Genomic DNA, 20,590 nt, shown 5'->3' on the forward strand with positions numbered 1-20,590 from the left:
GAAAGTAAGAGCAAAAACACTTGTGTTTGAATTGCCAATTCTCACACGAAGCGAATAACCAGGACCAAGTATGCCTTCAACAACACCAGTTACTGGCTGGCCAATCAGATGTGGATCAGGTCCAGTTATGTCAGGATCAAGGCCATAGGCAGCTTCAGGATGCTTTGGGATTGGATCTCTAGGAGGACGGCCACGTCTCTTAATGGCTTGTTGGTCACTCAAGCTATCTCCTTGATTAATTGAATCCATAGTATGATAATACAGCAACTCCCTTCACTTGCTATGCAATTTCTTACTGCTATGCTAGGACAAGGCAAGAGGCATGTCTTTAGCTGAATTACAATTATCAATACCATAGTCTTAAAGAGGGCATTCAACACTAAATGTATTAGTAATCTTGCATAAGTGATTAAAGCAGGTTACTAAACATAAGAAAAACATTGAATAATGAATCTAGTGATACGAGAAAACTACTATGATCTCTTCATACTTGCATAAGAAATACTCGACTTCAAGCTTTTACAAGCCTAATTTATATCTTCAAATATATAGCGTGCATATATATGCCTGAGAATCAATTTCTAATATTTGGCAAACAAAGGAATACATATGATTTTAAATCAAGAAGAATATTAAGAGAATGAATTGGAGGATTGCACCATGCCAATAATGAGAATATATTAACATAACTACAAAATGCATCGTGATAAAAAAAATAAAAATAAATAGAAGTCAAAAAATAAAAATAAAATAAAAACTCTGCAATCAAAAGTTGACCTTACATATAATGTGTTGACTCTCCTCAGTGTTACACACAGCAACCTGTCAACATTTTATCAATTGAAATGGAAAATGCACAAGGTGAAAACCATGTTGTACTTTCGTTTCAAAACAAATGGATGGCTAAAATTCAGGAGAAAGAACAAAAATCCAGCAAAGATCATTGTGATGAGTTCACTTCCAAAACTCAATTATTCCCACATTATATCAACCCGCATTTCCAAACAAAGAGTTTTATGAATACTTGGGTAACATCTCAAATTTGATTCTACAATAAAACATATGTGCTCTTTGTTTACTGTCTTCAAGCGCTTTTCAACCCTGAGAAACCCCTTCACGCAAACAATGCATTGATTCAAAAGTATAATAGCAACTATATCTATATTACTATATATATATATATCGAATCTGAGTTTCAATGACTAATTATTGCTATTGAAACTTGGAATTTTGCCTAGATGTAAATACATTTTCAAATAATAATCCCCTACAAACTTTTCATTATTTCTATATGCTATATATCATTCAATCATTATATAATGCTTTCTTTAAAATATCATATTATTTCAATCAAATATACAAATTGTTCATATGATTGAATGCTTTCCTCTAGAACATTAACAATCTGATAAAACAACAACAACAACAACAACAACAACAACAACAATAATAATAATAATAATAATAATAATAATAATAATTTGAATATGATGTTTTATAAGAGAAAATAATATATTATATTTAAGAATCGTAAGGGTTAAAATAGTAGAAAAATGAAAAAAAAAATTGCCAAGTGAACACACCATAACTTCTACACTATTCCTAATTTTTCTTTTCCTAAAACAAAAAGAACATTTTCCTTCCAACCCAGAATTAAGTACTTGCATTTTAACCCTCACCACAAATTTCAAGATGTGCATAAATATTTAATATACAAACAGATGCTCGAAATCAACAAACACTTTCATACCAAAAGATCATGCATTCTAACAAAGGATAACAAAAATAGGAGAGATGTAGGGCTTTTTCACTTTGTATGGTTTTGCAATTATTTTATTATTCAATCTCTCAATCTCGCTGCAAAAATACCCATCAAACACCAATTTTCTATATAAAACACCACATCCAACAACTATTTCACTTTGGAAATATCAAAACAAAAATCACAAATATATAAAAACACCAAGTGAACAAACCTGCAATGTTTCAAACTTTTAATGACAATTAATAGCAGGGTTCCTTTGTAGAACATGGTGCGGAACAAAAAAAAATAAAAAAAAAATCCAAACCTACCCAGAAAAAAAATAATAAAGAGACACATCGTATGATAAATGTGCAACATCAAAATTTTGTAAGACATTTCTGAAAGAGGGCTAACTACCTTTACAAATATTAGAAATAAAAAAAATTACAGGTTCACGAAAAAAAATCAGAATAAACATAAACATAGGTGCTCATAAAACTGTGACGTATATACCTAAAGAAGATCGCAGATGACTACTTTTAGATGTCAACCCTAGGAGTGACGATATGATTTTTTGATTTAAATAACAATAGTGAAGCAACAGCAGAGACAACAACTATATAAAGATGGAAATGCAGACCATTTTTCCTTATACATTAAGCTTAATTATTATGAGCATTTAATAAGGGAAGTTTTAAATGCTATATATGAACAGATAGGATGGAATTTATGACGATGCCATCTCGTGTAACCAAATTTACATGACAATTATTTAACCTTCCTAAATTTTCACCATATATTTTAAAAATGACAGATAAGAACACGGTTGTATTACATTAAGAGGAATGGTTCGGATCCAATGCTGAATTCAGCAATGATAAAAAATGTTATGTCTACTTGTGTGAAGGTTTTGATTTGGAGTTACAATATTTTGAGGTAAGAATGACTGTTGGATGTGACATTTTGAATAAAAAATAGGTGTGGAAAGTGATGTTTTTTAAACGGAAAATGGAAATACATTGTAGATTGAATAGGGCAAAATAAAGGCAATTTATTTATTTTTTCTCAGTGTTTTTGATATGCAAAAGTAATGATTTCCTATAAAAATACACAATTTTTTATGACAAAATATGATATACGACTACAATTTAAAATAAACACACAAAACCAATCGAAAAATAAACAAGGCCAAAAATAAAGCAATTTTACCTACCATATCTTTAATTTCCAACTATACATATGCTATATGATGTAACCAAATTGTTAAACGATACATGTGTTCACACTACTAATCTATTTACAATAGACAATCCAAATAGGCTTTTTGGTCGCTGCTCATCTAGCTGTTGTGTAACCACTAGAATAGTTTGCGAGTAGGTGTGTGGGAGGTGCCTTTTTCCCCTCAAAGAATATACATTGGAAAACTTCAAACATAGAAGATTAGACATCGTTGCTGCAAATGTGGTGGCAGACCACTTTGCGAAGCATAGTGCTAGAGGAAACATTGAATTAGCTATGTGGCTATAGCTTCTACCCATCTTTCCGTTTCTCTTGTATCGTTTTATGTTGAAATATAGTTTAGATAGATATTTTGATTAATATTATTTAGATATATCTACTAGATTAAGTTCTTAGTTGATTTTATCCTTTTGTTATTGGTGTATAAATAGACCTTATTTTCATTATTAAATATTAATAAATATCTCTCATAATGTAACATGGTATCAGAGCTACGTTTTCTCCAAGTACATCCCTGTGATTTAGAATGTACTCGAAGGATTTTCTTTCAAATTTTAGATTCACTATTACTTCGAAAATATATCTCATTCTAATCTCTTTTATTTGTCATTTTTCAGTGCATCTGACCTATGCCACCACCGTTATTTTATTTCTAATTTGAAAAACACTTGCCACCAAATATCATCGTTATAAACGTGTGCGAGTTATCTGCGTTGGTCAACGCCGGTCAACACAATAATCAATTTTGTTGCTGTCGACTTTGACGGCATGTGCAAGTGCATTCAGCGTCCAATTGCTAGAAATTTTCTGCAACAACATATTTAGATATTTTCAATTTATTTGTCAAGTTGCTTTCAGTTCTTTGATCAAATTTTTGGTTTGGTATTCAATTACTTTTCGGAAATTTTGCTTGTTATGATTTAATTTCTCAAGGTTAGCACCACCGCAGCAATTGAGGATCGCTGTGCTGCTGCCACGACAGAGGATTGCCGTTATAAAAAATCTTAGTTTGATGCTTCTGCAACGACAAAGGATCGTTGCCGCCTGCTCCGCAACAAAGGATTGTGGTTATTAAAATCCTAATTTGACCAAAATTTTAATTTATTAAAGTTACTACCGTTGCGACAGAGGATCATCGACATGTTTCCGCAACGGACGATTGCTACCACTAGAAATCTTAATTTGGCCAAAATCTAAATATCTTAGGGTTTAGCGCCCTACCATGATAGAGAATCAATTTGAATCTCAATGTTTAATTATGAAGTCCGTCCACATTCAAACTTATCTCCTATTTTTTGCCTAACTTGAGTTGACTTCTATATCACCTTGTGTTTGGGGCGAAGTGTTGAAATATATTTTAGATAGATATTTTGGTTGATATTATTTAGATTTGTCAGTTATTATTTAATCATATCTATTAGATTAAATTATTACTCATTCCATCCCCAATAAATGTCCCGGTTATTATAGATACAAGAATTTAAAAAAATTATAATTATTAAATAATTAAAAAATATAATAGTAAAAATAATTATGGTATAATACAAATAATTATAGAATAAGAGTAACATAACTAAATAATTATAGATTATTAAATTTAAAATGTGATTAAAATGTACAGTCAATTAGTCATTTTCCAAAAGAGGAACAAACCGAAATGAAAATACTTGACATTTTATGTGAAACTGAGAGAGTATTATTTAGATATATCTACTATATTAGGTTGTTATTATTTGATTTTATCCTTTTGTAACTAGTCTATAAATAGACCTTACTTCATTATTAATAAAAATCTCATAAATTTCTCTTCGAATCACATTCTATATTCTTCATCATGAATTAAATTATTTACACTTAGAGAGAAAAAAAAAAAAAAAAAGAAAGGCACTCTGTTGGAGTGAACTTCAAGAAGATATTTACACAGAGCAACCACCATGCTTATTGTTGAGAAGAAGTATGATCTTGCATGTAAGTTTTGACACTCTTTGTATGGGTTAAAGCAATATTCCATGTTTGCTTTGGGTGCTTTAGTGTTACTATACAAGGTTTAGAATTATTCGATGTATGATGGACTATAAATCTATAGACTCTCCTACTGATATTAACTCCATAAGCTTCTTCAAGATCTGGAGAGCCTTGGGAAGATATCAGTCATTGTCAATGGCTAGTTGATACTTGATAAGCTGAATTATCATATGTCACTCATCCAAACATTTCCTACACTATTAGTGTAGTCAACCAATTCCATTGGTCGCTATGTACCACTTACTGGGATACTGTTTGCAACCTACAATGTGAAATGATCACCTACACAAAGGACTTCTATATACGAATTAAGGTTACAGTGATGTTGTTATTGGATATTTGGATAGACGGTCCACATTTGTATAATGTATTTATTAAAATTGAAGGCCATCATATTTCCTAGAATAATAAGAAGCCAACTATAATTGCCCAATTGATTGTTAGAATTTAGCAGTTACTATCATAACTCAAGTTTGTCAGTATCCCTAAGATGAACTTATTTTGTGATAATCAAGTGAGATACATATTGTTGCTAATTCAATCTTTGAACAACGAACAAAACATATCGAGGTTGATATTTCCCTTATCAGGGAGAATTTGTTATCTATCTGCATTACTAATAACAATGAGCCTTCCAACGATCAGTTTGCCAACATCTTCACTAAATCTCTTAGAAGTTCTCGCACCAAGTATTTATATGACAAGTTTACTGCATCCGATTTGTATGTTCAAAGTTGAGAGGGAGTACTAGATAGTGTTGAATAGTAGTATATGGCTTGAGGCCATTGGGTTTATTTATGTATATATCCATACCTTTGTATGTCCGATGAAATAGATTTTCATTCTGCATCAAGAATTGCCACATACCTTAACCTTGTTGAATATGAAGAATTACATTCACAAGCCATGATGGAAAGATGATGTTCTCTATTGAGAGTGCTTAGATACCATATTACCATACAAAATGAAAGTAGATGAACTAAATTACCTTAAGTTGAACCTGTACAACAATATTACCAGGGCTTACGAACACTTAAAAGAGATGAAAAGAAATAGAGAAGCTAGAGGGACAAAGAAGAAGAAACAAAGAGATAGAACATAAAACAAAGCAACAGAAGTTGATTCGTAACACTCACTTCCAAATAATGCAACATGGGAATGATTCCATTGCCTGCATCACATCAACAGGAGAGACACAGGAGCTGCCTGCATGATTTGAATATCACCCTGAAATATATTGAATCGATTGATTCATTTCACCTTTATAATGCAGAGAAACTCAGCAAGCACTGAATAGGCATGCATGCCCTACCTTCGCTTTGCCTGTAAAAGAAATGCAGATTGTGCTCGACAGCAGATTATGCATATTCCAGGTGAATGAGTTCGTATGACCTATTTCCATTGCAGACACATGTCAAAATAGTTAATTGAGCGTGCATTTTGCATTTTCCTCAATTAGAAACATACGAATGGATAAAAAGAACAAATACCAAAAAAATAACTTGAGGAACCCGAAATTACAAACATACTAAGAGATCAGTACAGATAAAGAATTAATTTCAAGAAAATTACATTGGCATGTAGAGCTCAAGAACATGGATAGCAGTTGAAATATTGCTGGCCATTTCTATAATTAATCTATTTTTGCGAACTGGGATGACAGCGGAAGTTGCATCGCATGGGCTAACCTAATAACTAAATTTCAGACACCAAAATCAAGAGGACAAATAATGCAAATGATCATTGATTGTTCAAAACAAAAAGAGAAATCCGTTTCAGTGAAGAAATGTCATTGTTGGTTTTTGGATGCTACATGGAAGATCACAAGTAACATCATTAGATTATGAAACAAGGATTCATTGATACTCATCATAATGAAATCAAAACTTCAAAAGCAAATTATTGTAGCAAATTAACAAGATATATAAACTACACTATTAAGAAGCAGTGCCAAACCACATGAAAAGAATCACGAAGGGTATATCAAACTCACAACATAACCACACGATCCTTTCTTTGCCTAGAAACTATTCTTGGACGGCTTGCTCCTAAAGAATGGGCTTTTCTACTATACTGAATATCCTTGCATCAACTGTCTACTGTGTCCAGATAACAAAGCAAACAGACATGTCAGGTCAATGTCTATCATTTCCGTTCATCCTTCTTGTGAACAAACCTTATCAATGCAATTTTGTACAAAATTAACAGTACAATTAAAAGAAAATTGGATAAATGAGAGAGTAGAAACTGTGATCATAAGAATATAATACTCCCAAGCATTAAGTGAGGCAAAATGTAGCAGTTTCTATTATTCTATGATTGTGATATCATCAAGTAGTATCTTAAAAAATGCATATGGAACAACAGCACCACATGCTCGGAAGAAAAATGCATTTTGAAGTGAACCACTGATCAAGCAGGAAGATTAGATTGACAACAAGCATGCAAAATTTTTGAAAGAATAAAAAACATGACATTTCATTCTCTTGAATAAGATGATCATAACTTGAATGTTCAAAACCGTGTAGATTCAGCTTCCGTAACTGGATATAAATCTTCTTCTCCACTATCAGGTTCCACATTTCACAGTTGCCTCAAAATGCTGTACAACATTTTCTGCATAATCAAAATAGAATTGAGAGGCTGACAAATAAGTTGATTCAAGAACTCAAAGATCCTTGAGAGCTCAAACGCTGGAAATTAAAATTTATTCAAGCATGCTGCTGCTTCATAACCTCAATCCTTAAAATTAAACCAGCAGATCCTTACAATTCATAACTTACATCTCAGTTTGCTTGCCTTCTTTGTGACTGTGTATGTATGCTTTGGTACTCTATTTTTACATAGAGGTTCGCAGTGCTTTGACAGAATCGTGCTCATCAAAAACTTCTCCCAAAATACACACTTCAACAGAGTTGAAGACCGTCGAGCAATTCAGCACCATTAAAGATAACTAACAGGCATGTGTCTTTTACCAATAGTCTCCACATGAACAAGCTCCATTTTCAAAATGATGGAACCTATTAGCATCCCTCATTATTATAACTCGCTCAGTAATCTTGCTGGCAAATTTGCTAAAGTTATGGCAATCCAAACACACCCTAAGGTTCTTGAATACCCTTATTTCATCTCCTTTTTTACACTTTAGGAGGGCGAATGCTATAGCCAGTTTCTCGCTATGTACCTTAACCATTTGTTCCTTTTCTTCTTCCTCAACATCTTGTAGTGCTGTCACGGTTTCTGTAGAATATCCAGCATTTTTCATCTTCTGCATTAACTCATCGAGCATTGCATAAATAGCTTTTGACTCAGGGTGGGACTGATCGCTGGATCTGAAAACATGCTGCTGCTTCATAACCTCAATCAAAGTGCAACCCGGGGTTTTCATAAGTTTCTTTTTCTTGATTGTATTTCGCAGCAATGCAGCCTGAGAGTACTTCCCGTATGTCGAATATATATTTGAGAGTAGAACCTGATATCCTATGTTTTCAGGATCCAAGTGAAATAATTGATTAGATGCCAACCGGGCTAAGTTGGCATTCTTGTGAACCATACAAGCACCAAGCAGTGCACCCCACTCTGCAGCTCCAGGATCCTTAGGCATTTTGTATATGAACTCCACTGCATGCTCTAGTTTACCAGCTCTGCCAAGTATATCCACCATACAGGCATAGTGTTCGGAGCTGGGCTCAAATCCATAATCATGAATCATGGAATGGAAAAGTTGTTCACCTTCCTCCACCAATCCCGTATGACTGCAAGCATACAACAAAGATAAGAATGTAACTCTTGTTGGCCGAGTACCCGAAAGCAACATGTCATTATACAGTTTTATTGCCTCATATCCATATCCATGAAGACCATAACCCGAAATCATAGCATTCCATGTCACAACATTCTTTTCACCTATTGTATTGAATAAGGCCCGGGCTTCTTGAATATTACCACATTTGGTGTACATGTCAATCAAGGCACTCGATACATATATGTTGAACTCAAGGGACTCCATTTTGATCAATTCATGGACCCATTTTCCAAACCCTAATGCACCAAGTTGTGCACAAGCTGACAAAATGCTGGCAAAAGTGATGGGATTTGGTCGAATGTCAAGCTTCTGCATTTCATTAAAAAGAGCTATGGCCATTTCAGTTTCCCCATTTTGTGCATAGCCTGATATCATGGCATTCCATGATGCCAGAGTTTTATCCGATGACTCATCAAACAGCCTCTTAGCAAGTTCTATCTCATTAAGCCGACTATAAACTGTTGTTAATGCAGTTGAGACAGGAGAATTAAGAAGAAATCCGGACTTAAGACAAAGTCCCTGTATAGACATGGTTAAGCCCAGATGGCCAAATGGATGGGATGCAGGAATTAGACCGACTAAGGTACTCGAGCTAACTTCACGTCCTGATAAAAGGAACTCCCCAAAAAGATTAACAGCTGAGTCAGCTTTATCATTATAAGAATAGCCTGAAATCATAGCATTATATGCTACCAAGTCTGGACTCTCGATCATATCAAACAATAATCGAGCAGTCAAAACATCTTCACATTTCGAATACAATGAAACCAAACAAGTGAGCACACGATCATGGAAATGACACCCAACCTTCATGGCCAATGCCTGAGCACTCATCCCCAGCCACAATTCCTGCAAATTAGCCACACCAGACAAAACCACAGCCAATGTAGTTGAATCAACCTGCATTGACCTTTCAATCATATCACGAAAAACACTAAGCAATTCACCCAAGCAGCAGTTTTTCACCAATCCAGAAAGCACCGTATTCCAAAGAACTGTGTCTGTTTCTGGCATACTCTCAAACACTTTGTAAGCATTCCTAATCATACCAAAATTCATATATGCATCGACTAAAACAGACCCCACAAACAAATCCGAACCAAATCCAGAAACAACTGCATGCCCATGAAGCAACACGCAAACCTTCCCGGCTTCAGATGAAGGCGAGCCGGAGAAAGCTGCAATAACATATGAATAAGTAAAATTATCAGGTTTGAGACCTATTTTGTGGAGTAGAGTTTTGTATACCCGCAGGGATTCAGAGGGGTCGTGCCTAAGACCTTTAATGAAGACATTATACAGAAAGAGATCAGGCGAAGCAGCACGGGCAAAGAGAAGATTGGCCTGGGAAGTTGATTTGAAGTCCAGAAGTCTTTGAATGAGCTTTGTGACGGTTATGTTGTCATTAACAAGATTGTTGTGGATGACTTGAGCATGGATTTGATTCAGGTGTGAGAGCGCTGTCGACTGATTGATTATGCTTAAGAAGAAGCTTCTGTCTCTTGGTGGAACGATGGCTCTGCAAATCATGGAGGGCCTGTTTGGTTGTAGGGCTGGCTCGGCTCCGACCCTTTGGGTTTGTATTTTTTACACTGCACCAAGGGAAATTTCTCTGCAGCTCTGGTTGTTCACTTAAAATCGAGCCTCTTTCGTTGAAATTTGATTCCTTGCCTCTTTCGGCGGCGCAGTCGGATAAGTGGCAGATCAAGGCGAAGGCGACGGGGAGGAAGAAGGCAGACACGCAGTGGACGAGGATTGCACAAGTTGGAATGAACTATCAAATATCAAAGTTGTGGCTTGAAAGCCGGTGATCCGGAGAGCCCCAAGGAGGTGGCCAGAGAAGAGCAACAACAATGGCGCCTTTGAAAAACGCCTCAGAACACATGCATAGAGGGTTTTGAAATGTGGATGGAGGGTAAGTTAAAATTCTACTCCCTTCTGTGCAGCGATCTAACATATTTAATAAATATAAATTAATTTAATTAATTATTTAATATATAAAATTATAAATGACGTAGGATTCAATCAAAAATTTTTTATTTTTATATCTCTTAAAAAAAAAATATTTTTATTTATATTTAATACTATACATCTTTTATAAAATTGATTTAGATTAATTATAAATAAATAAAAATATTTATTTTATTTACTTGTAAGATTTTATTTTCTACATATCCATATTGAATATATTTTTTTTAGTTATTATATAATTTTTAAATATTTAAATATATATTTTAATTTTTTAAATTATATATATTAAATTTATTTTAAAACTATAAATATTATTAATTATATAAAAAATAATATAATAATATCATAACTAATTAAACATCTCCACCTTAAATATAGTGTCCCCTATCAAGGATTCAATTCCAGTGGGACGGAAGGAGTACTAAAAAAACAATATTCCCAAAATTATGTAAAGTTAAATTGATTTGGGCTACGATGACTTTTTACTACAGAGTGGCTCCAATTCTAATATAAAAGAATTGCATACCTTCACAAAAACTTAAATATTGTAAATATATAGGGTGCGGTTGTTTTGTGAAATAATTTAAAAGTATATTATTTTTTTATTTAAGGAATAATGAATTATGTAGTGTGAATATATTAGTTTTTTTTTTATTGTTTTTTCAGAAATATATTCTTTAAAAAACAAAAAGAAAATGTTTATAAAGTCTTAACTCAGTAAAATGATATTATTATCACTTTATCAATATAATTTCTTTTATCACTTCTAGTTAATTTTCTTTAAATTATGCATCTTCTTTTTCATTTTTACTGATTTCTAAATCGACCAAACAATTATTTTTGATATCTATTTCTAAGAGGCATTCTTAGTTGTTCAAAGCTCCATTTGAGGGGATTGAACACCATTTCAATACAATTTGAATATTTGGAGGAAGCTTCAAGACAACTTAGATTCTTAAAAAAAAAAAAAAAAAAAGAACAATCTCTCTTTCGGTCATTCATAAAAAAATAAATTCAAATTTAGAGTACATACAATGGTTGTACACAAATTTGAGCCTCTACGGACACAAATACATGTGTCAAGGCAAATATAATTGAATTCAATAAAAGATGCACAATGGCTTTTTTAGTTGCAGTTGATAGAACACGGGCGTGTTACATACAATACGCTTGTGTACACAAAAGTTTTTTTTTTTTTTTTTTGTCCAAATTAAATACGGATGTGTATTTGGTAAACACCCCGTATTTATAAAACAACTTCGACGGTGGAGGACGGTGGAGGACAGAGGCAGATGTATGTGGGGCAAGGGGGCCTCCCCTTCCCCACCCCACCTCTTTTACTTTTTTGTTTTATTTTATAATATATAATATCAAAAATAAATAAATTAAAAAAATTGTTAAAAATTGATAGAGTATTTATGTGAAAATTTAAATTTTAAATAATAATAAAAAAATATATCATAATACTTGTTTGATGCTATAAAAATAGATATGAACAAAAAAGTAATAAACAATAATTAAAAAAAAAATCTTCAAAATATTCTCAACCAAATACATAGGAGATGATATTTTTAAGAGATATTTTTCTTTAATAAATATTTTTACTATTTATCAATTTCATATAATACAAAATTCATCCGGTAATATGCAGTTGTCACAGCAGATTGATATTTTGCAAGATTTTCGAAATATGATAATTTCATTGATAAAATTATTGGATAACAAATAAATAATAATTGTTTCGAAATTTGAAAAATTAGCTCCGCTCTCATCCCGGTTTGGTTCCGCCTCTGGCGGAGGAGGGTAACAGACGGTGTCAGGGAGGGGAGGGAGTATTAGAGGATCAACTAAATCCACCCTAACAATCTTTATGTATCAATACAATTTAAAAAATCATCGAAAATAAAAAGTATGGCTAACATGCATGGTCAAACAATATCAAAATTATATTATTAAAAGTTCGTGTTAAACTAGTAATTGAATATGTTAAATGAAATAAATGACTGAGACTTCACCGATACGTCCCTTGGGTCCATGTCTAGCAAGATCACTCCCCATGACCTCACAGTCACAAATCCAACTCCTACACCACCTGGTCATCTCTTATGGAACGGGATGAGACAATACTTTCTTCTTCTTCTTTGGTAACTTAGCTTGAAGCCGAAATTATAGGTTCGTTTACTAACCAAACCAAATCAAACCCAACTCAACTCATAATCATGTATGTTTCGTTCTTGGCTACATTGTGAGTGACAAATTTTAATGATAAAATACAAATTGAGGCAAGACAAATAAATTGGTCCCGTGGTGCACGAGACCCTTTATTATAACCACAATTAAAATTCTTAGGTGACGCACGTATACTCTATAAACTGACCTAACCCTAACCTTACCCAAACATACCCAAAGTCATCACCATATATATATATATATATATATAATTTCTCTATGTATATAGCTATACAACATAACTATATATACACACACATATATATATATATAACAATTTCTCAACCTTAATTCAGCTAGCATTGTGATCATGGCCTCCCCTGGCCTCTGTTACTTCAATTCTTCATTACCAAATTTGAATTCGACTCGTATTTTTGCTCGTTCTAACAATCCTAAAAATGTGGTCGTTGAAAGTGCTCGATCTTATTGGACATCGATGGAGTCCGAAATCGAAGCCTATCTAAAGAAGGCCGCCTTATCAATCAGATCGCCGGAGTCGGTCTCGGAGCCCATGCACCACCTCACCTTCGCAGCGGCTCCCAGGACCACCGCTCCTGCTCTGTGCCTCGCAGCATGCGAGCTCATGAGCGCCAAGCCCGGCCCGAGCCCGAGCCCGGCTGTATTGGCTGCGGCGACGGCGATACATCTGGTGCATGCCGCAGCGCACGTGCACGCCCACCTACGGCGGACCGGAGTGGGACACAGATTTGGTCCCAACGTGGAGCTTTTAATAGGAGACGGGATGGTCCCGTTGGGGATGGAATTGTTGAGGAGGTCCATGGACCCTGAGGACCCCAACGGTAATGGTGATCTGATTCTGAGAGTGATGGCGGAAATTGCTAGGGCCGGCGGCGCGCGGGGGGTGGTGGATGGGGTTTACTCGTCGGACATCGCACGTGTGTGTGGCGAGCTTCACGCGTGCGGGGCCGCCTGTGGAGCCATATTGAGCGGGGCGGCGGACCACGAGGACGTGGAGCGCCTGAGAAGGTTCGGACGCTATGTCGGGATGGCTCAGGGGAGTAGACAGAAGAAGAGAAGTGAGTCGGAATATGAATGTGAATGTGAATATGCTGCATTGGCACGTCGGGAGATTGAGTGGTTTCAGGATAGGAAGAAGATACATATTGCAGACCTCATGATCGACGCCATTATTGACCTCAGCTATAATATGGATGATTATTATTTAGACAGGGTCTGGAATATTAATTAGATTATTGTATATATATATATATATATATATATTCTCATCTACGTTGGACTCTGGTTTACGGATATATATGATTGATGATTGCATTTTGCTCATAGTTCGAACTTTTACAACATCAGACTTCAAATTATCTATTTTTTATTTAAAAGAAAATAATCAAAATATCCTTAATTTTTTCATAAATTACAAATATACAATTGCATATACAATTACTTTATACATACACTAAACTCAATAAACAAAAATATCAAAAAACTCTTGTACTTTCGTTAATCAATAAAATAATATTATTCCTTAATCTACTACAAAACCCCTCTACTAACCAATCCACATTAAAAAAATATAGTATCGCCAATTGATTTTAGGATGAAAATTCGGATTCTTCTTAACATAGTATAGAGCCATGTATTAATATTACTTAGTGTATTGTATTTATTATATATATAATAATATTAATCTAATAATTAAAATAATAATAATAATAATAATAATAATAATAATAATAATTTATAGAGAAATATTATCTGTTCTTAATGTTTAATAAGTTAATGGTGTATGTTTCTTGCTTGTTTTGCTAAGTCAATTTGTTGTTATTAGTTGATGTCTGGTTGAGTTGTCTTTAGAAAATTTTGTAATGGATAAGCCGATTGATTTCTTATTAGTCAGGTCAGGTTTAAGTGAGTTGACTTCGTATAGGATCTTCTAACTTATTTTTGAAGTGTAAATAAACAGATCGATTTCAGGTTGGATAATTTGATTCGTTTTAAAACTTAATCAGACAGGAATCTGATACACCCGACAAGCTACGTTGCTTAAATACTCTTCACTAATTTGGATTCATCTATTTAAATTAGATCTCTCTAAATATAATGATGAAACAAACACTATCGAATCATTATGCACAAGTATAAGCAGAAATTCAATTCTGAATATATATATATATATATATGTATGTATAAGAGGAGAATCTTGCCATGATCTTTTCTTGGGACAGTGTAATTAATCTATATATGGGTGGTGCAACTGTGCAAGAATAGACCTAACCTGCATGATCCATGATTAGGCATCATTTGCTTTTTATGGGGTGAAAATCTTTCATCTCAAGATACAAGCACTTTTCAAAGTGTTTTTATTGCTTTTGTTGTTTTTCTTTGTCAGTTTTTGCGACGGATTATAATTAATAATTGGACAACAAACAGAAAATGGAAAGACGATACAGATTTACGTGATTCATTAACAACATGCTGGCTAAAGCAGATTTTATTCACAATTATATATTACAAATTTCGTATCCCTAAGTCTCTTTACCTAAATCAAGAGAATACATCAGATGGGCTCAGCCCAATACTAACTTTAAAGTCCAATATTGCATACCGTCGGCCTGGAGCCACTCCGCGCCCCCGGACATCAGACAAGGGACACTTTAAGACTCAAAGCATATCAACATGCCTTCCTGTAAATTTGGAGAAGTCGGAGATTTGATACGCATTCGGCTTATTTTAAAAAAAGAATTGTAGGATACGCATTTTTTGCAGTGGACTTATGTAACAATGATCACACCATAAATAAGTAACTTCTACTTCATCTCCTCAAATGGTACAAGAAATTGCACATGGTTGAAGCAGCCAAGCTACCTTAAACCCATCCCTACCAAGTCATAGTCATGCTTCTTCTTCACGACAATGCCGCCGACGTAGGTCTCTGAGATTCAGGCAGATGCTTCAAATACACACCATGTACAAGTTTTACATAGTCCTCGACTTTCTCGGCAGTCCAATCATCAGTGCTAATCGGGGGGAGATACTTCACGGTTATAGGCGTTGGCCTCACGTGCAAGCTGCCCTTTCTCCAGGCCCGGTGGGTTCCCCTCAGAACGATCGGAACTATAGGCAAATGTGTTTGCAATGCCAAGTGCACGAAGCCCTGTTAATCAAAATGAAATGAATTAATAACAACACACTGAATTGATCGATAGTGTATAAAATTGTGAGTTTGAGCAGTGGATCTTGCTTTCTTAAAAGGTAGTAATCGACCATCCTTCGAGCGCGTGCCTTCAGGAAACAGGATCAGCGACAGATTGTTCTCGACAACTGCACCGGCAACCTGCGCGATAATCATGTCCAAATTATCGAGACAGGTGGAGATGGAGGAGGAGGAGGGGGAATTATGTTATGTGAGGAGTACTGCACCGCTTTCATAGACTCGATGGCTGCAGTTGGATTGGACCGATCGATTCGAAGATGGTTGGCTAATACATACAATTGCCCAAAGAGTGGATAAAATATGATCTGCACAAAATAACGAATGAATGAATAAGAAGCAAGAAAATTGCAAATAATACCCTATGTGTACTCCATTGTACTTTTATATTTATCTAGCTATTTTATATGTTTGCAAAATTTTTATTGATGTCCTTTAGTCATGCGTGACGTTTACACCAAGCGCGGCCAAATAATATAAATAGCGACTTTTGTAAACATATGAGATATATTTTGCTAGTGAGATAAATACAGAACTAAAGTGATAATGAGGTATACATAGGGATAGTTTTTGCAATTTTTCTAATAAGAAGCTCCCGAATTCCTTACAAAAAACCAATATGAAACAGCTCACCTCTTTCTTCGCAATGCCAACAGTTCCCGGCGGCGTCAGCCACATTATGAGGAAGATATCGATGGGAGACGCGTGGTTGCTTATGTAAATGGCTCTGTTTTTGGAGTATTCGGCGCCTTCGATCCGAATGGGATTCCCTAAAATCCACATCTGCAATCAACATTCTGAAAACTTGGGATCATCTTATAGAGCAATTGAACATAAACATGATAGAAAGAAGCTCAGCAATATATCCATCGATACACTTTAAGTCACCTACAAGGGCACATGTTGGAGAATTTAAATATATATACATAGACAGAAATGAAAAGATAAGTTGGAGCAAAAAGTCAACATCCATGGCTGAGGTGAGGTCCCAAATGGAAGGAGACAAAGAAACGAAAAGACAAACAGAAAAGAAGAGGAGCTGTGGTAGCCTACGCATCCTAATTTGTTTTTTGTCCAACTGATGATGGGATAGCCATAACCATTCATTTAAGGTCAGGTCAGGTCCACCTCTATCATAAATTTATATTTCTTGAGAAATGCAATCAGAACAACATCCATCTAGAATGGGTTGAAGTATACATAAATTATATCACAGGAAAGATTCCCCAGGACTTAACAAAATGAGATAATCCTTTCGTAAATTTTCGAGGAATTGAATGCCCAGATTGATGAGAAGCAGGCAGTAATAATGAAATCAAAGTGAATATTGATTGATTTATGGCGCAGGGTGGGGTAGGGTAAGGAACTGACCAGCATTCTGCCCGTGACGTGGCCGTAGATGTTGCCCTGGCGGATTCTCTGGTACGGCCATGGCAGCAGCAGCAGCATGATTATTGCCCACACAAACGTCGTCACCATCATTGACACAAAGCACACCACGATTCTCACCCACGAAATCAGTACCGACAGCCATGCCTCCTCCTCCTCTTCCTCTGTTTTCTGATTGTGTGCCGTGATCGGCGACGTTTTCAGCATCGTCGGAGCGTCCAAGTAGCTTCCGAACCGCCTGTTCCTGATAAATCCATTTGCTCCACAGCTTTCTTCCATTGCTCCTCCCTCGCCTTTCCTTACTTGTATCTATCTGCCTGCAAAATTGAGATGAGATGAGAGATAATGAACACACCACACCATATATATTTGGCGAAGAAGAAGAAATTGGGAACGAAAGTGTGAAAGGTTTGGTTTGGTTGTCTAATCATTGCAAGTCAAACTAGAAACGATGAACTCTGGCCGGAACCTTTTAGGCGTGTTGAACTTACAGCTTCAAATCCCCAAAACCAGACATCCACTCGAACACAAAATCGAGAAATGCATATTACACTTTCCTTAATTTCTCATTAATCCATTCGACCAGGATTGATAAAAAAAAAACAAGAACAAACAGAAGAAACAAAGACAGGATTAGCAAAGAGCAAGCCAATTACCGAGTGAGAGAGAGTTGGTTGAGAAGACGCTAAAGCCGCAGCAGCAGTAGATTGAGACTGAAACTGAAACTGAGAGAGAGAGGAGGAGAAAAACAGAAACAGAGACAGAAAACAAAAGGGGAAACGGAAAGGGAACGGCATAAATAATCGATCAATCAATGGATGGCCATCCCCATCCAATCGAAGAAGAGACAACGTTGACGATACAGTGAGAAAGAACTCAGGTCAGATAAGGCAGGAAGGTATTTACTGCTATCCAAATTTATATTGCATTTATTTACTATTACTCCATTATTTTTTATTTTTAAATAAGTTTAAATTTGAATGTAAAATAAAAAAATAAATAATCACTCCCTCCCTCCTGATATCGATATTCCAACTACTAGATATATAAAAATTTAAGAAAATAGATTCTGCATTTTTCGAATAAAATATATTATTTTAATACGAAATATAATATAATCTTACTCAACACATATTACTATTAATTATAGTCTTAACTCCTAACATACTTATATGTACAATACACCTACGAATATAAACAAAAAACACATTGATTTTATTCGAAATGTCTATTTGTTTTATCTGTGATAGATGACTATTTTATGTGCTAATTGAAAAAATTAACATTGATCAAAATCAATACAGTAACTACGACCATTATTCTTCGAGTACGCTCTTACTTCTAACTCATGACATTATAAAGAATTCAGGACCATCGCTCACCATTTCATGGATTTTATATCTAATTATAGGGTTGATATTAATCCAAGTAGTTTGGGTATTCATAAAATTAATTAAATAACATTTTAATTAAGAAATATTTTAAAATTATTTGTTACATTATATATGGAAAGAAAAATTTACTTAAATGTATATAAACACCAACAATTAATTACTTTTCGAATTTCACATTCAAAACGAAATGATGTTCGGAATTGATAAGTATGTTGTCGTTATAACAACTTTATGATGTTTAATGCAAGTTATCCTCAATTATTTTTATTAAATTGTTGCTTTTTATAATGTGGGATAAGTTTGATATATATATATATATATATATATTCTAATATACAAAATTTCTCAATAATCAAAATTTACCAAATTAAAAGATTTATTTTTGAAAAAAATTTAATCATTTACATTTCAACGATTTATTTAAAAAATATTTTTAGAATATTTTTACATAAATATTTTTTCATAATTTTTTTAATAAAAATCATAGGGTGTGTTTACTTTGTAAATTTTATATCTGATTTTACTATTCAAACTTTCTTTTCCTTCCAAAAATATGAAATTAAACACGTAAATTTTATTTATTTTATTAAACTAAAATTTAATTTTACATTAAAAATATATATTTATATCACATCAAACAACTCTTTCAATTCAAAATTTTACTATTCAAAATTAAAATCTCACAAGTACACACACCCATATTGAGCAATGCCGTCGTGTCTCCTATCCATTTCGACTAGACCTTCCACATTCTTCAAACTCGATCGAGTTCAACTCTATTGTTCCTTTCACTACCAGAAGTTGTTGGAAATATTGGCCGCTCGAAGTTTAATCAATAATATATTAATTGGTCCACTCCTTAGTCCGGCCCACCAGATCGGTCCATTTACCTAAACCCATTTTCCAAGCCATTTTCCCTTTAACCCAATCACTAGTTTGTTATCATAACCATGTGGTAGTTTAGGAAAAGTTATTTAGATATATTTATTAAAATATATTATTTTAATTTTATAAAACATCAAATTTAATTTATTATTCAAATATTTAATCTTACAAACAATCGTATCTAATATATTATTTAAACAAAAAATATAAAAAATAATTTTTTTATGGACTCCCACTTGTTAAAATTGTTTTTTGCCGGATTAATCTTTTTGATGTGGAATGATTTAATTAAGCATGAAAAAATGTTTAGCTATACACCCATATGTTTTTGGTTACAAGTTTGAAACTATTATTAGAAGTTTGCTTTTATTATTGAATAATAAAAATGTTATTTGGTTGTAAGTTGCATTATAACTTAATTATTTAGTTAAAAAATAAGTTTGAATTATATTTTAAATGTTTTAACTAGTCTTCTAAAATATATATTCATAATGAATGTTATGTTGTAAATTTAATTATAAATAAAATTTAAATATATATATATTAATATAATAATTTATTTAAAATATATAATAAAATAGAATATTAGAAGTATATTAAACTTTGAGAAAAGATAGAAAAAAAATAAAAATTTGCAGTATACAGTATCAATGTACTCGGCCTTTAGCCGCAAAACAAACAGAAACATAAATATCAGATTAACATTTCTTTTGCGATTAGTT

At 33.8% G+C, this 20,590-nt stretch overlaps 3 protein-coding genes across 16 annotated transcripts; 1 reads left to right on the forward strand and 2 right to left on the reverse strand.

Annotated features, from left to right (window-relative positions):
- Positions 1-253: 253 nt before the first annotated feature.
- LOC127266067 (pentatricopeptide repeat-containing protein At4g30700) lies at positions 254-10,722 on the reverse strand. 14 transcript variants are annotated; one of them, XM_051296169.1, is made up of 7 exons: positions 7,792-10,722; positions 7,002-7,624; positions 6,581-6,696; positions 6,321-6,400; positions 6,145-6,235; positions 783-822; positions 290-332 (listed from the first exon to the last, which is right to left on the reverse strand). In XM_051296169.1, exon 1 carries the CDS (start codon positions 10,341-10,343, stop codon positions 7,980-7,982), a length of 2,364 nt encoding a protein of 787 aa, XP_051152126.1. In that variant the 5' UTR covers positions 10,344-10,722; the 3' UTR covers positions 290-332; positions 783-822; positions 6,145-6,235; positions 6,321-6,400; positions 6,581-6,696; positions 7,002-7,624; positions 7,792-7,979. The 14 variants fall into 14 exon arrangements, with proteins under 14 accessions (XP_051152118.1, XP_051152124.1, XP_051152125.1 ...); XM_051296174.1 differs by lacking the exon at positions 6,581-6,696 and having other exon boundaries at positions 291-332; positions 7,792-9,991; positions 10,062-10,170; XM_051296166.1 differs by lacking the exon at positions 6,581-6,696 and having other exon boundaries at positions 292-332; positions 7,002-7,104; positions 7,515-7,624.
- A 2,507-nt stretch (positions 10,723-13,229) lies between these two features.
- Positions 13,230-14,308, forward strand: LOC127266069 (heterodimeric geranylgeranyl pyrophosphate synthase small subunit, chloroplastic-like). Its single transcript, XM_051296175.1, has one exon. It carries the CDS (start codon positions 13,324-13,326, stop codon positions 14,221-14,223), a length of 900 nt encoding a protein of 299 aa, XP_051152132.1. The 5' UTR covers positions 13,230-13,323; the 3' UTR covers positions 14,224-14,308.
- A 1,157-nt stretch (positions 14,309-15,465) lies between these two features.
- On the reverse strand, positions 15,466-18,368 carry LOC127266161 (1-acyl-sn-glycerol-3-phosphate acyltransferase-like). The gene is made up of 6 exons (XM_051296320.1): positions 18,246-18,368; positions 17,572-17,902; positions 16,834-16,983; positions 16,410-16,508; positions 16,231-16,323; positions 15,466-16,143 (listed from the first exon to the last, which is right to left on the reverse strand). Exons 2-6 carry the CDS (start codon positions 17,866-17,868, stop codon positions 15,895-15,897), a joined length of 888 nt encoding a protein of 295 aa, XP_051152277.1. The 5' UTR covers positions 17,869-17,902; positions 18,246-18,368; the 3' UTR covers positions 15,466-15,894.
- Positions 18,369-20,590: the final 2,222 nt, after the last annotated feature.

The sequence above is a fragment of the Andrographis paniculata genome, unplaced genomic scaffold (assembly GCF_009805555.1).
Source record: "Andrographis paniculata isolate CXL003 unplaced genomic scaffold, ASM980555v1 Contig74END, whole genome shotgun sequence".
Lineage (NCBI taxonomy): Eukaryota > Viridiplantae > Streptophyta > Magnoliopsida > Lamiales > Acanthaceae > Andrographis > Andrographis paniculata.